The sequence below is a fragment of the Solanum pennellii genome, chromosome 1 (assembly GCF_001406875.1).
Source record: "Solanum pennellii chromosome 1, SPENNV200".
Classification (NCBI taxonomy): domain Eukaryota; kingdom Viridiplantae; phylum Streptophyta; class Magnoliopsida; order Solanales; family Solanaceae; genus Solanum; species Solanum pennellii.
The window spans coordinates 92,125,052-92,137,541 of NC_028637.1; the positions used below are offsets into that span (position 1 = coordinate 92,125,052).

The following is a 12,490-nucleotide window of genomic DNA, read 5'->3' on the forward strand; positions in this document are numbered from 1 at the left end:
AAAGCTTTTTTAGCGTTATTAAATTTAATAACAATTTACTAATGCCAGTAAAAAATTTAATTTGTAATTATATATAATATTATTTCAGCTAAAAAGATGTTTTTTAATGATTTGTCATTTTAATTTTTTAGTGGACAATTTTTTTATTGGAGGGCGGCTAATGGATAATACAAGTTAAAACAAAAATGGTAAAAAGGAGGAGTTTTTTTTTAATCAATTTTTTCTTTTCTTACCTTGTCATAGAATCGTAATATTTATTTGATATTTAATTAAAAAAGTACATAGATTCTATTTTGAATTATTTTTTTATGTAAAGTATGATTCTATTGGTTTTTTTTTATATAATTATTCATAAGTGGTTTTGACTTTTTCAAGAACAAAAAAAAGGTTCGAAATAATATTAATTTAGATTGGCAAAGATAAGTAATGCACTTAAAAGTCATAAACACGTTCCGTTGACAATTTTATTTAGGAAAGTATCACATAATTAAAAAATAAAAAAAAGAGATGAGGATGTCCTCAAATCTCCGTATTTTTAAAAATTTATTTAAATGATATCAAAATTGTAAAAATAAATAAATATTTGCTTGTTAACAAAAGAAAATTAAGTTGAACAATGAAATGAATAGAAACGTCTCATTATTTTTAATTTAATGACGATGAAGTAATTTTTTTATTTTTTATTTATGAAAAACACCAAATATATATTAATAGAAGTTATTGTATATGTGTGGCCTCTAATTTTTTTGAAACATAAAATTTATTATTTTCTTCCAACCAGATTAAATTACGAATTCTAATTGTATTAAAATCCTCAATATTAAATTTCATAAATTGAACTACAAAGTTTTAAAATTTAGCTTTTCATTGTGTCCATCTCCACCATTATTTCATATATAATTTAGCAAAAAAATTATTTTCTTATTATTGAGTTTCGGTTTGTGTATTTTATTTTTCATTATTAATTAAATAAAAACATATTTATTATCGCTTTTTTCATATCTATATGATAACTTGTACTCGAATCAATGATCCGTCGAGATTTTTTTTGGGATAAAGATACAAACTGCATAAGTTCTACCCATCTCAATCGACAATTAAAGAGTTTCACTTTATACATTTCGTTATAACGAAATAAAATCATATAAAAAATTACTATAACGGTCCTACTTTTTTTCCTCAAAAAAAAATAGATTTGAGTTGGATTCTTCTGCAAATTTAGCTAGCAAAAAAGAAAGCATAATTATCATTTCATTTCAACCAAAGAGAGAAAAAGTATGAGTTACTTTACCTCAACCTCAAGTTTGGTAAGTGGTCCTTTAAGCCTCATTCTTTTTAGTTTCTCTGTGTTAAAGTTCAATTATTTTAAAAATATATTATATATAATTTTATTTAAAAAAAATATTTTTATTATAATTTCTTTTTATTTAAGATTTAAACTCGAAATATCTGATTAAAAAAATCACAACAGTAGCCGCTAAACCACTAAAGTACATTCTTTTATAGTTTTAACCTTTTTTCTATTTTTCAAAAATAATCAGTCACAAGTCTCAAAAAATGGGTGTTAGGTATTTCAGTTTATCCTGAAGGGCATTTTAGTCATTCAACCAGACAACAACATAATTAAAATGTTAATAATGAAGAATAAGCTAATCCTATATATATAAAAAAAAAGTTTTCCTTAACAGAGACAGGGGGAGTGACCCTATACATAAAATTCCAAATACAAAAACCCCACAAAGAAGAACACAGTGAAAAATCCCTCACCTTCCCCACTCCCACCACTTTTTCTCTATGATACAAATAAATAAATAAATTAGGCCTAGATATCTACTTCTACTTCTATATATATATATGTTGATACAGATGTATGTATAATCTTGAGAATCTTTAGTGAAAAAAACTTCCTTTTTAGCTTAAGCATATGTATGTAATAGACACAAGCTAAACTTGTGAGTTTTTCTTGAAAGGGGTTTTTCTTTAACTGCTGTCATCCCCAGAAAAAGAAAGGCAAGTTTCTATTTTGTGTTGTTGTAATTTTCAATTTTCTTGAAATACCCAATTGGGGTTTCTAAATTGGGTTACTTTTATTTGGTATTGGATCTTTTTTGTCTGACTAATCTTGGTATTGATAAAGTTTTTGTCTTTTTAAGGTTTGGTGTGTAAAAGTTTGAGTTTTGTGTGGAAGAAGTTTGATTAGGGGAAGTCTGGTTTATGGAATTTGTTGATTTGGTTTTGGAGCAAAATGGTTGGCTTATGCATCCTTGGTGTTTATTTGACTATTGGGGTTTGTTTTCTTGGTAATTTTAGTGGTGAATTGTAATGCCGAGTAAGGGTTGAATCAGTGAGTGGTGGAATATTTGATTTGATGAATTGTAGGGATCATGTAAATCTTTGTTTTGCGTTGGAAATCCTGGGTTTAAGTGGTAAGTCTGCATTGCGTTGGTGATATCTCATTTTCACTGAGTTAGATATATTCATTTTTTGCTTGTGTATTATCATTTGCTTGCACAATTGAGGTTTAGGTGTGATAATTGTAACTTATTTTCAGTTGTAGGTAAAGTAATGAGATCCTTTCTTAACCTCTCAAAAATCTGTTAATGGACCGTAGTTTGAAAATACAGTATATGATATGATTGAAACCTAGAAGCTGATAACTACCACTAATACTCTGGACTCAAAAGAAAAAAGTGAAAGATGAGCTTTTCTTTTTGTGGATCAGATATGTGCTTTTAGCTTTTCTGATACCTTACCTGTAGTATCTGGTTCCCCTGGGATTGTGCAGTTTGTCATCTTGATTCCACTTAGTTAATACCGTTCACTTACAGTGTGGAAGATAGCTTGTCTACCAAGCTGCTCATTCGAGGAACTAGTCTCTCATTAAAAAAAAAGCAAGGAGGATTCAGATGTCACACAGGGGGAATTCCATTTTATTAGTTCTGCGAAGCCCTGTCCCTTACGAGAAAGCTGTATTTTGGGCTATTACCTAGGAATAAATCTTATTAAAAGAAAAAAATGATTCTTGTGATGGTCTAGATACAAAAGAAGTAATTGTTGCTTGTCATGTCATTAGACACAACTCTGTATACTTTCCAGTTCCCTTTATGGGTTTATAGCAGGATATAAAAGCTGTGGAGAATGTACAGATTTAAGGTGAAAAAATTGGCAAAACTTGTTTGTTGGGGATGCAGTCCTAGAGACGCGTTTTCATGCATTTGTGCATACTTGTACTTGATAATGCACTAGTCTCGAGATAAATCATATCCAGAATTGGCAAATGCTTCAACACTTGGTTCACGTTGTAAAAATATTTTAAGGAAAAACAAGTGCTTGAAAGTAGTTACAAAGTTATGAATAGCATGTAGTTGCGTGATATATTTGCCTTTAACTCTGGATGACACCAACAGATGATTTTTGATGTCCGTCCAAGTTGGATTGCTTCTATTATTCAACTTTGTGAAATATCAACTGTTCCTACTAACAGTCTATACTGTAAATTTTTGAGTAGATCGTAATTACTTGGGGCAAGTCTAATAATGCCTACTATTGCTAAACATGATGGTCGGCAGCTGGAGACTGGGCTGCGAATTACCTCACTATCAACTACCCAAATGCAACCATGGTGGCACGGTTATGGTGATAATACTATGCCTTTGGCAAGTGAGAATGCCGTTGCCCAGGAGAAATCTGAAGGTGGCAACGAGGATAAAGAAACAAAGGCTCTAGCCATGGACTCTGGTATTTTCTACATTACATACAACAACGTGAATGTTTCATCCCCTAGTTTTCACCTGTATCTAATTTTATATATCAATCACACTGCTGGCTTCTGATGGTAATACCTGAAACAGGGTGAAATCATTAGTTACTCAACTAGAAATGAAGTCTTCTTTTCAGTTTTCACTGAAATGTACCTTATTTTGATGTTGAAGAACAGAAATGTATGTGATGAGACCAAATTTAGCTGATTACTTGCAGCTTGAGCTAGAACTGGTCGAACTTAATGTGTTCCTGCAACTCTTGTCACCTCATTATATATTCTTATATTTTGCTGTAGTCCATATATGTTGATTGTGAATGAAGGAACAATTAGTCGAGTTTCTTGCATATTATTCACAATTGGTCCAACTACTTATCATTTCTTGTGTTAGACATTCACAACAATAGAATAGGCATCAAATAACAACAGAACACTCCTGGATATGTAGTCTTCTTCTATGCTAGCCTTCTAAAAAATCTTTCAATTTTTTCCCAGCCAAATAACATGTACAATCTTTGCGTTTACCACATCTACACATTTGATTTGGTTGTATAAACTATTGCGGCAACAAGAAAAATATGAGTTTTAATGTGTCAGACTTGGATATTTTGAAAGAACAAACCAAATAACAAAAGAAGGAAAAAGAAGAAATAATATTAATACAAGAAGTGATACCAATAACCACCTAGAGGAGTTCACGCACCCCCATCCCCTCCCAACACGCCCATCCACACCTCTCTTCTCCCTATAAGAAAAAGGTCTTACTTCTCTTCTATGAATTCCTTCGACTGAATACAATCTGAAGCTTTATTTATTTTCCCATACTCTTTGACTCCACGTACTAGCGATGTTTCTCTTCCTTTTTACTTTTTCCAAACCTTGATTTGCGTGTGGCGTTTTATTAGTGATGTGATTTATATTTTCAGGATCAGATGGAAATAACGAGCAATACAAGCAGCACCTCAAGCATTTTGCACCCACAACTGCTGCCATCATGGCTGAGCAGCAGAAGGAACTCACAGGTCATTCAGCTGTAAGTCATTTCATCTTTCCTCTTTGTCCATAATTGATGTGCACAATTACATCTAGCTGGTTGTGCTGGTTGTCATTAGTTGAAGTCAAATTGATGGTTCCCATTCTTTCCATGATTGTCTGTCTACTACATTTGAAAGATTTATTCATTGTTGCAGATGTTGGCGTCATATCCATATCCAGATATGCAGTATGGGGGAATGATGACTTATGGCGCACCTGTAAGAACAAATTTCTCTAGTGTCGTTTTGCAGATACTGATAGTTATATGCCATCAACTTCAAATTCTGAGCTTTTTCGTTTGTGTATGTGGTTAGTGCTAGTGTTATGTTTGTGTTCTCCCACTTTCTTGTTTATACTAGTGAAAAGAAACAGAGTCTTTGTCAAGTAGAAATAGTGCCTTATTCTTTTTTTTCCTGGATGTGAGGGTAATATGTTAGTAACGGACTGCTGCCATGTAATATTTGCTAATCATGTTTTCTTGTTATAATATAATGGTTACAATATTCAATAGGCTTGTTTGGTTGTAGCTCAATGTTATATTTGTATATGTAAATTGCATTTCAGTCTCACCCTCATTGATTGGTGGAGTTGTATGCATTTGTACATGTTACTAGACTTATTCCTTTAGCTTGTGTACTTCTAGCTCTGTATTACTCCACATCTGAATTCAGCTATATCTGAAGGCAAATTATAGGTCAAAAAACACATTAACTAAAAATGTTGTGTGTTGTCAGGTACATCCCCACTTATTTGAAATTCATCATGCCCGAATGCCTTTGCCTCTCGACATGGAAGAGGAACCTGTCTACGTGAACGCAAAACAGTACCATGGAATATTAAGGCGAAGACAGATAAGAGCTAAAGCAGAGCTTGAGAGGAAAGCTATTAAAGCGAGAAAGGTATAATCAGTATAAGGAAGCACTTCACCCTCCAGTCTTTTTTCCCCATGAGGAGCAGACCTGAATTATCTTATTTTGGACATAATATTCATATCGCATGAATTTTCAGGTTATTGGTATTAGTAAATATATGAAGTTAGAATCGGAAGACATGCCCAATATTGTTTCATAATTTACTTAGTAACTAATATTGTCCCAGTCTTTTGATAAGATGAACAGTTGATGCTAACAAGGTAATGCTGTCTAAATTCTAATGCTAAGAAGATGAGACACTTTTAGGAAAAGGAAGCTTGAAATTGGTCGTCAATAGCAAAAAGTACTACTACACCTCAACTTACATAGTTAGGGTTTTCTATTGGAATCTTTAGTGTCCATTTCACTGTATTTGGACCTTTTCATTTCAGTACTTAATAATTTGTGTTGCAAGACAAATCAAGCTTTTTCCCTTAAAACTAGAGGTTCTCTACTGGCATAAAATACAAACCTGTAGACAAAGTAAGAAGATTACTTGCAGAACGTAGGCCTAATATAAGTGTCCCAGTACAACCCTGTCATAATACCAACTGGTTGCCGGTTGGTGTCACCTATATAGATCTTTTGTTTTCATTGTGTTTCTTCGCTGTAAGTATTTCTTTTTGTTTGTTTGTTTGAAACTCTTCGCTAAATTCACATGGAGTTTAAGAGATTGTTGGTCTAAAGCTAACATTGCTGCTTCAAAACCCAGATAGAAGGACGGTTGCGCAAAACTAGTCAAGTTATGATGAAACGGGTTGTTTACGTTATATATAAATTCACTGTCTGTTCTAGAACTTATGATGAGATGCTGCTTTAGTTTGTGGTTTTTCAAAAGATCATGAATATTTATGTTAGAGATTAGCACCTTGTTTTCCTGCATAGAAATGCTTCTAGCTCTATTAGTTTCAACTCACATCATATAGATTGTAGCTTCAACTTCTTTGTTTTCTGCTGGTACCCTTGGAAGTATGGCCTAATAGAATTGAAATGCAGGTTGAAAAGCTTTATAGTGTTAAAGTTATCCTGCCTTTTGGTTCCACTTGAAGAGCTCAGTTGGTTTCAAGGTCGGGTTTTCCCTGTTGATGATATTAGCCTTTATAATAAGGAAAATTTGATGATAAACCTTAACGGACGAAAATGGTGCTCGAACTTTTGCCATCAAAAGAATTGGTTTAGTTCATGCATATGGAAAAGGTGCTTTAACTACACGTAAATGGATTTCTGCCTTACATGAATAACAGCTGAGCTATGCAAAGAGATGTCTGAGATATGCAGTAATTGCTATTTGTTGGTTGGGAAGCGGTTTTCCTGGTAATTTGTTGTGTGGTTGAGGGAGATCCGTTCTGTACATTTTACAATATCTCATTCAACTGATGTTCTACAAGGGAACTAAGGAAGGGAGACGAAATGAGAGAGATTACCAAAACTCGTGCAGTACTAATTATGTTAATTTACATAAGCAAACAATAATCTGATTTGTTATATCTTGCTTTGTTGAATTCTAAATCAGTGGGCAAAAGTCTCAAGATTTTCTCTACTGAAGGATCAGTATGATTCTCTTTAGTGTTTTCATATACTGTGAGAGGAGGTATTAAGATGTATTCTCAACTTGGTTTTACCTTATTAAGTACAGAAATAGCTTATATATGTGAAAGTCCTTGTGATGCTGTGCAAAAGATTGCTTTTATAAGTATGATAACTATCTTATATACACTGAGCAGAACATTAGATCAACAATTCTGTATGTAGATTGCTGCGTTTTGGCGTTTAGTGCCTAGCTATGTCGTCACTTGTTTTCATAAAGACGTGTTGATTAAACTGACATTGGTTTGTTTGTATTTGTTAGCCATATCTGCATGAATCTCGGCATCAGCACGCTATGAGAAGGGCAAGGGGAACTGGAGGCCGCTTTCTGAATACTAAAAAGCTCAATGACATGGACTGTACACCAGATGAGACTAAAAAATATGGGGCAACCATTCCAACTCACTCTGGCAACTCTTCTGGTTCCGGGAGTTCTGATCAAGGGGGAAAGGAAGGATCTACAGTTCAAGACATGCACAAAGGACACAGCCAGAGTTTCACAACTGGCAATGGCCATGGTTCATCTGTGTATTTTTCCGCGAGCAGTGGAAGTGAGCAAGGGAATGGCCATTACGGTCATGGAAGTTGGAGCCTGCTGGTCAATCAGGCTTCTCAGGGGGCAGCTTCCAGCAATTAAGAAGCTACTCTCCACTGGTGGAGGGGTCAGCCCAGCATGGTCCCGTCTCTTGCGTCGTTCATGCAGGCAATGCTGAACAGACATGCAAGGTGGCATGGGTCTATGCTCAGGCAATTCATTCTTGGCTTGGTTACTTGTACTATATGAGCGGCGATGAGGAAGAAAATAGCATATGGCGAGTATGATACCTTACGAATTCGCCATTTATTCGTATTTCCTTTCACCCTGTATGTAAATAAAGAAAAATATATGTTGGAATGTAGGACTAGAAGCAGTTTGGAATCTGATACTTCAAAGTACTGCATCATCTTGAATGTGTGTGGCTATTTGTTGGATGGATTTGTAAAATTGACACACTCTCAAAAGTTGTTTTTATGCTGTTTGCTTGATTTTCCAATGAGGATCTGCAATCCTCTCATCTATTGAACACTTCATTCTTTTTTATTTAGTACTCTAATAATAGGTTGTTTGATATCGAATGCAAGATTATTTTATTGCGTAGTTGGTTAGGGGTATTAATTAGTCTCGACATTATTTATTTTTCTCTAGAGTTGATACTTTACTAGTACTTTAGAGGACCATTAAAGTAAATTATCCCAATGATTTTACGTGAACAAAATGCAAATTTATTTGTCTCCGTTAGAGCAAGGGATATATTCAAGTATAAAAAACGAGGATAAATATAATAAAAGAATTATAACAAAAGATTAAATATAATAATATATATTCTTTAAGCAGAGGACAATTTTGACATTTTTCTCCTAGTAAATAGTCAAAATAGAAAAGAAGTGCATACAATGTGTGAAAATAGTGGACTGATTGGGCTAGGTGTTTAAAATGCATAGGTGAAAAATACAAATACTCCAAAATATAAGGGCCTGCAACACAAATTAATTCAATATATAGTAGGGATTATCGTCAGTCGCCGTTACCCTATGTGCCGCCAAAGTCTCTCTTCTTTTGAACTTCTTCTTTCGATTTGGTTTTATTTAGGTAATTTTAATTTTTTTTTGTTTTTACGTATAGATAGAAATTTGATGTGAATTTTAAAAAATAATGGATTATGAATTCATAAAATTATCCCAATGATGAATCATTTAGTAATCTGAAATGTTAGATGATTGGTGCTCCCTTTGAATTATAAAAGGTTGAGGAACCATCGCATTTCACCATTGTGGATACTAGGCATTCTGAGGGATAATGTTCACTTAACTAATAGTTATCGTCTCTTTTTCGGGGCTCAATGAGTTCTTTAACTTTTACTACAGATTTTTCTGCCAAGTTTCTATAGATATGGAATATGTAGAATTTTGATTTTACTTGCAGTTTATTACTATTTTCTTAAAAACATTCTTAGCCATCCTAACAAAGAAAATTCATGTATATTTCTGGGATTGTATTACATATCAAGTGAGCCACAATACATTTTCCCTGACAAAGCAAAGGTTCACAGATTTAATTTTGTTTCTGATATATAACTGAAGTAAGATGCCGAAATTACAAACTATACAATCCACAGGACATTTATTACGTTTCAAGCTATGCGTAACTAAATAACCAAATAGCCAGTAGCTATTGCTCTCACAGTTTGGCTTGTTCTTGAATTTGTTCCTGTTAAAAGTATAATGAATTCAGAGAATGAAAGCAATTTCATAGAGAAAAGCATGTGGAAATTCAATTGAAACACCCATAGCTTTTGGTTGGCATCTCACCTCTGTGACAAAGAAAGCATGGAACCCATAAGGAACCCTTTTGGGTAATTCAACTACTGCCACAGGCTCCGCGGACATTGTTTTTGCGTCAATTACATTCACAGCTGACTTTCTGCATAAATTTCGAAAGGGAAAGGTTCAGTCAAGGTGATCCTCTTTTATATGTCAGTTATAAACTTTGCATTTCTGTAAGCACCTAAGAACTAAGATAAGAATATAATTGAAAAGTCGAGGGAAATAGGGAGATATGCCACTTCCAATAATATCTAAATTAAGTCCAAAAAAATATTATATAACTCTATAGTGAAACACATTTCTCCTGTATGCATTTTCTAGCTATGCTCACATCAAGGTGGACAAGAAACAGACAATTGAGAATCATATGACCTTAAAAGCATTAGCTTTAGTATGTTTTGGTTGCAAACATTCTACACACACACACACACACTCTAGAGGTAAAATACATTTGCTCTTTAAAATTATGTGGGTTCAACTGTTGGACACATCAAGCGGTCTTAATCGACTCTCTGCCGCTCTTTCACGTTAAACAGTAGTACAAAAGAAGTTTTCCTTATTTCCTTAATCATTAGGAAGACCACCAATGCAGAATGGTCTTTAGTGACACTACTCATGATGATGCAAGAAAGAGAGTGGAAGACAAGGTACCCGGTGTTCTCATCATGAACGAAGAATATCAAGTAGCCATCATCCTCTTCACGTTCTGTACCAGGCCGACTGGGAACAAATACAGCCTCCGAACCAAATCTGCCGGGTCCTAGATCAAAGATACCTTGAACATTCCCCCCAACTTCAAGCTGTGATTTTCCAGTCTCTGGTTCAGCATGCAAATCAAATTTGATGACTCCAGTTACCTTAGCAATGCTGTTCAAAGTGGTTCCATACACATAACGCTGCTTCCTAAATTTCAACAGAGTTACTATTATCATATACCATCATAAGACAGAGGCCTACTGATAAAACTCTTGGTACACCAGATCAAGCAATGAAAACTAAAGAGGAACATAAATCTAACACATAACACCTTAGCACTCATAAATAAAATAAGAAGCAAAATGGATAGACAATAAATGAAGGTGTTCATCACCCAGCATTTTAATTGGACAATGCTTATGCCATGTAGATTGGAAATTGCCGGATAATTTTAAAGATAGGAGAGCTGACCTGCCAGTGTAGTTCTCGTTGATCCTTGGAAAATCAACAGCAGACTCCGATAATTTCTTCTGTGAAGCTGCACCACTCTTCATGTTAAATCTCATTTCATATCTGTCAAAACAAAATCCTGATCAAGAACTGTGGCAGATATAAACAAGCTCAATTTAAACAATCATTGTCAGAGTCTCCTAACAGCTCATTGCAGAAATTCTCAAGCTTTTCTTTAACAGCTCCATTGACCATGTCTAGGTCTGGGTTCATAAGGCGGCAGGTAATCAACACGACTTCATCTCCCTCCTCCCAAGCATTGGCTGGTAAATAATCAAAATGATAACACCAGTAAATAGAAAAAAGAAGACAATAGAAAGTCACGAGATATTGGAAGAATATTCTTCATGATTGAGTTAGTGAAGAGAACAATTATGGATACTGTGTAGAAAATTTTTAGCGATTTTCTTTCTTGATAGTAGAATATTTTCATTGCTTACGATTTTAGTTAAGAATCCTATTACTAGCAGAAAATTTCATTATTCTCTATGTTCTTAAAACCAATTCTAACAAAGTTTTCCCTCTCCTTGCTTCTTGAATGGCACTCGATCCCCTACAATCTTAGTAGAAGCATAAATACTTTTTGCTCACTATTGGCCGTCCTTACGCCGCACCCAGCTAAAGTTTTTTATTGATCTTTTCTCTTTCTGATCATCCTAACGCCAGAACTTATTTATCACAACCCTTTTTGAGGCACCACCCCTCTTTTTATTGACTGTTCCAGCATATCATAAATCACCAACTTTTTTTGGCTTTACTGTCTCTTCCCATCAATATTGTGATAGTTATTCCGACAACTTTTCAAGAAAATTATTAAAGAATTCAGAATCAATCAGATCTCCCCAAGTATGATTCAAACCTACTACCAATCGGTTAATCCTCAGTTTCTTCTTCTAGATAACTTTTGCAATACATTTCTTCTTCTTTCATTATCCCTTTATTAATCAGAGTGTAGCATCGAGTTCCTTATCAAGACATTGAATTTTTCTGTCAATAATTTGAGAGAAATCTTAATCTCTTCTTTTTTTCATGGTATATATTTGACATAAACCCGAATATCAAACTAAATACCCAATTGCTCTATACTTCTGTCATAGAATGTAGTCAAGGACCCACGGTAAGCTCACCATATCCACTATGGATCCCACACCTACATCCATGTCCTGTCTACATGGGTGCCGCGGAGATTTTGAAGAGTCTGCAACATCGCTATTAAGCGCTACATGCATGTGAGATGTATTGGCTAGTTACCAGCTTTTCTGTTCAGAGTAGAGCTATCTTTGAACTTTTCAAGGAAGACAGACCACAAAGTTGCTTACCATTGTGAAAAATGAAGCAATTTGGAAGCTCGAACCACCTGATTAGAGCCTCATTGTTGGCATATCGTGGAAGGACTCCAAATCGAGCTTTTTTAGTAGCATCAAAGGTAAAAGCCAGCTTATTATTTTTCACCATTTCCTGAATGGAAAATTCATAAATAAGATATTTCACATCTGAAAGAATCTGATGATACAACCCAAAATCTTAATTCAATGGATGGAATAGCCCCAAAACCTTTATCATCAGACTTTTGGGGCTATTTCCATCCATTGCATAAAAGTAAAGAACATGCATATGAGCTCCCCCT

General features: G+C 34.3%; 2 protein-coding genes and 1 non-coding gene across 6 annotated transcripts in view; 2 read left to right on the forward strand and 1 right to left on the reverse strand.

Annotated features, from left to right (window-relative positions):
- The first annotated feature begins 1,714 nt into the window (after window positions 1-1,714).
- On the forward strand, window positions 1,715-8,374 carry LOC107008470 (nuclear transcription factor Y subunit A-1-like). 4 transcript variants are annotated; one of them, XM_015207521.2, is made up of 6 exons: window positions 1,715-2,010; window positions 3,509-3,738; window positions 4,687-4,793; window positions 4,951-5,013; window positions 5,530-5,694; window positions 7,556-8,374. In XM_015207521.2, the coding sequence occupies exons 2-6, from the start codon at window positions 3,537-3,539 to the stop codon at window positions 7,928-7,930; spliced, it is 912 nt and encodes a 303-aa protein (XP_015063007.1). In that variant the 5' UTR covers window positions 1,715-2,010; window positions 3,509-3,536; the 3' UTR covers window positions 7,931-8,374. The 4 variants fall into 4 exon arrangements, with proteins under 4 accessions (XP_015063007.1, XP_015063009.1, XP_015063008.1 ...); XM_015207523.2 differs by having other exon boundaries at window positions 1,726-2,010; window positions 3,570-3,738; XM_015207522.2 differs by lacking the exon at window positions 1,715-2,010 and adding an exon at window positions 2,039-2,426 and having other exon boundaries at window positions 7,556-7,930.
- A 636-nt stretch (window positions 8,375-9,010) lies between these two features.
- LOC114075809 lies at window positions 9,011-9,129 on the forward strand. The gene has a single exon (XR_003576198.1). It is a non-coding gene; the product is annotated as a small nucleolar RNA snoR130 (small nucleolar RNA).
- Window positions 9,130-9,290: 161 nt separating this feature from the next.
- Window positions 9,291-12,490, reverse strand: part of LOC107007987 (carotenoid 9,10(9',10')-cleavage dioxygenase 1-like) — an 11,348-nt gene continuing 8,148 nt past the window's right edge. Inside the window, exons 9-14 of the mRNA XM_015206859.2 lie at window positions 12,183-12,321; window positions 11,009-11,126; window positions 10,825-10,926; window positions 10,309-10,560; window positions 9,643-9,754; window positions 9,291-9,541 (exon numbers count right to left, since the gene is read on the reverse strand). Coding sequence (XP_015062345.1) covers window positions 9,512-9,541; window positions 9,643-9,754; window positions 10,309-10,560; window positions 10,825-10,926; window positions 11,009-11,126; window positions 12,183-12,321 — 753 coding nt within the window. The 3' untranslated portion in view covers window positions 9,291-9,511. The remainder of the gene's footprint in view (window positions 9,542-9,642; window positions 9,755-10,308; window positions 10,561-10,824; window positions 10,927-11,008; window positions 11,127-12,182; window positions 12,322-12,490) is intronic.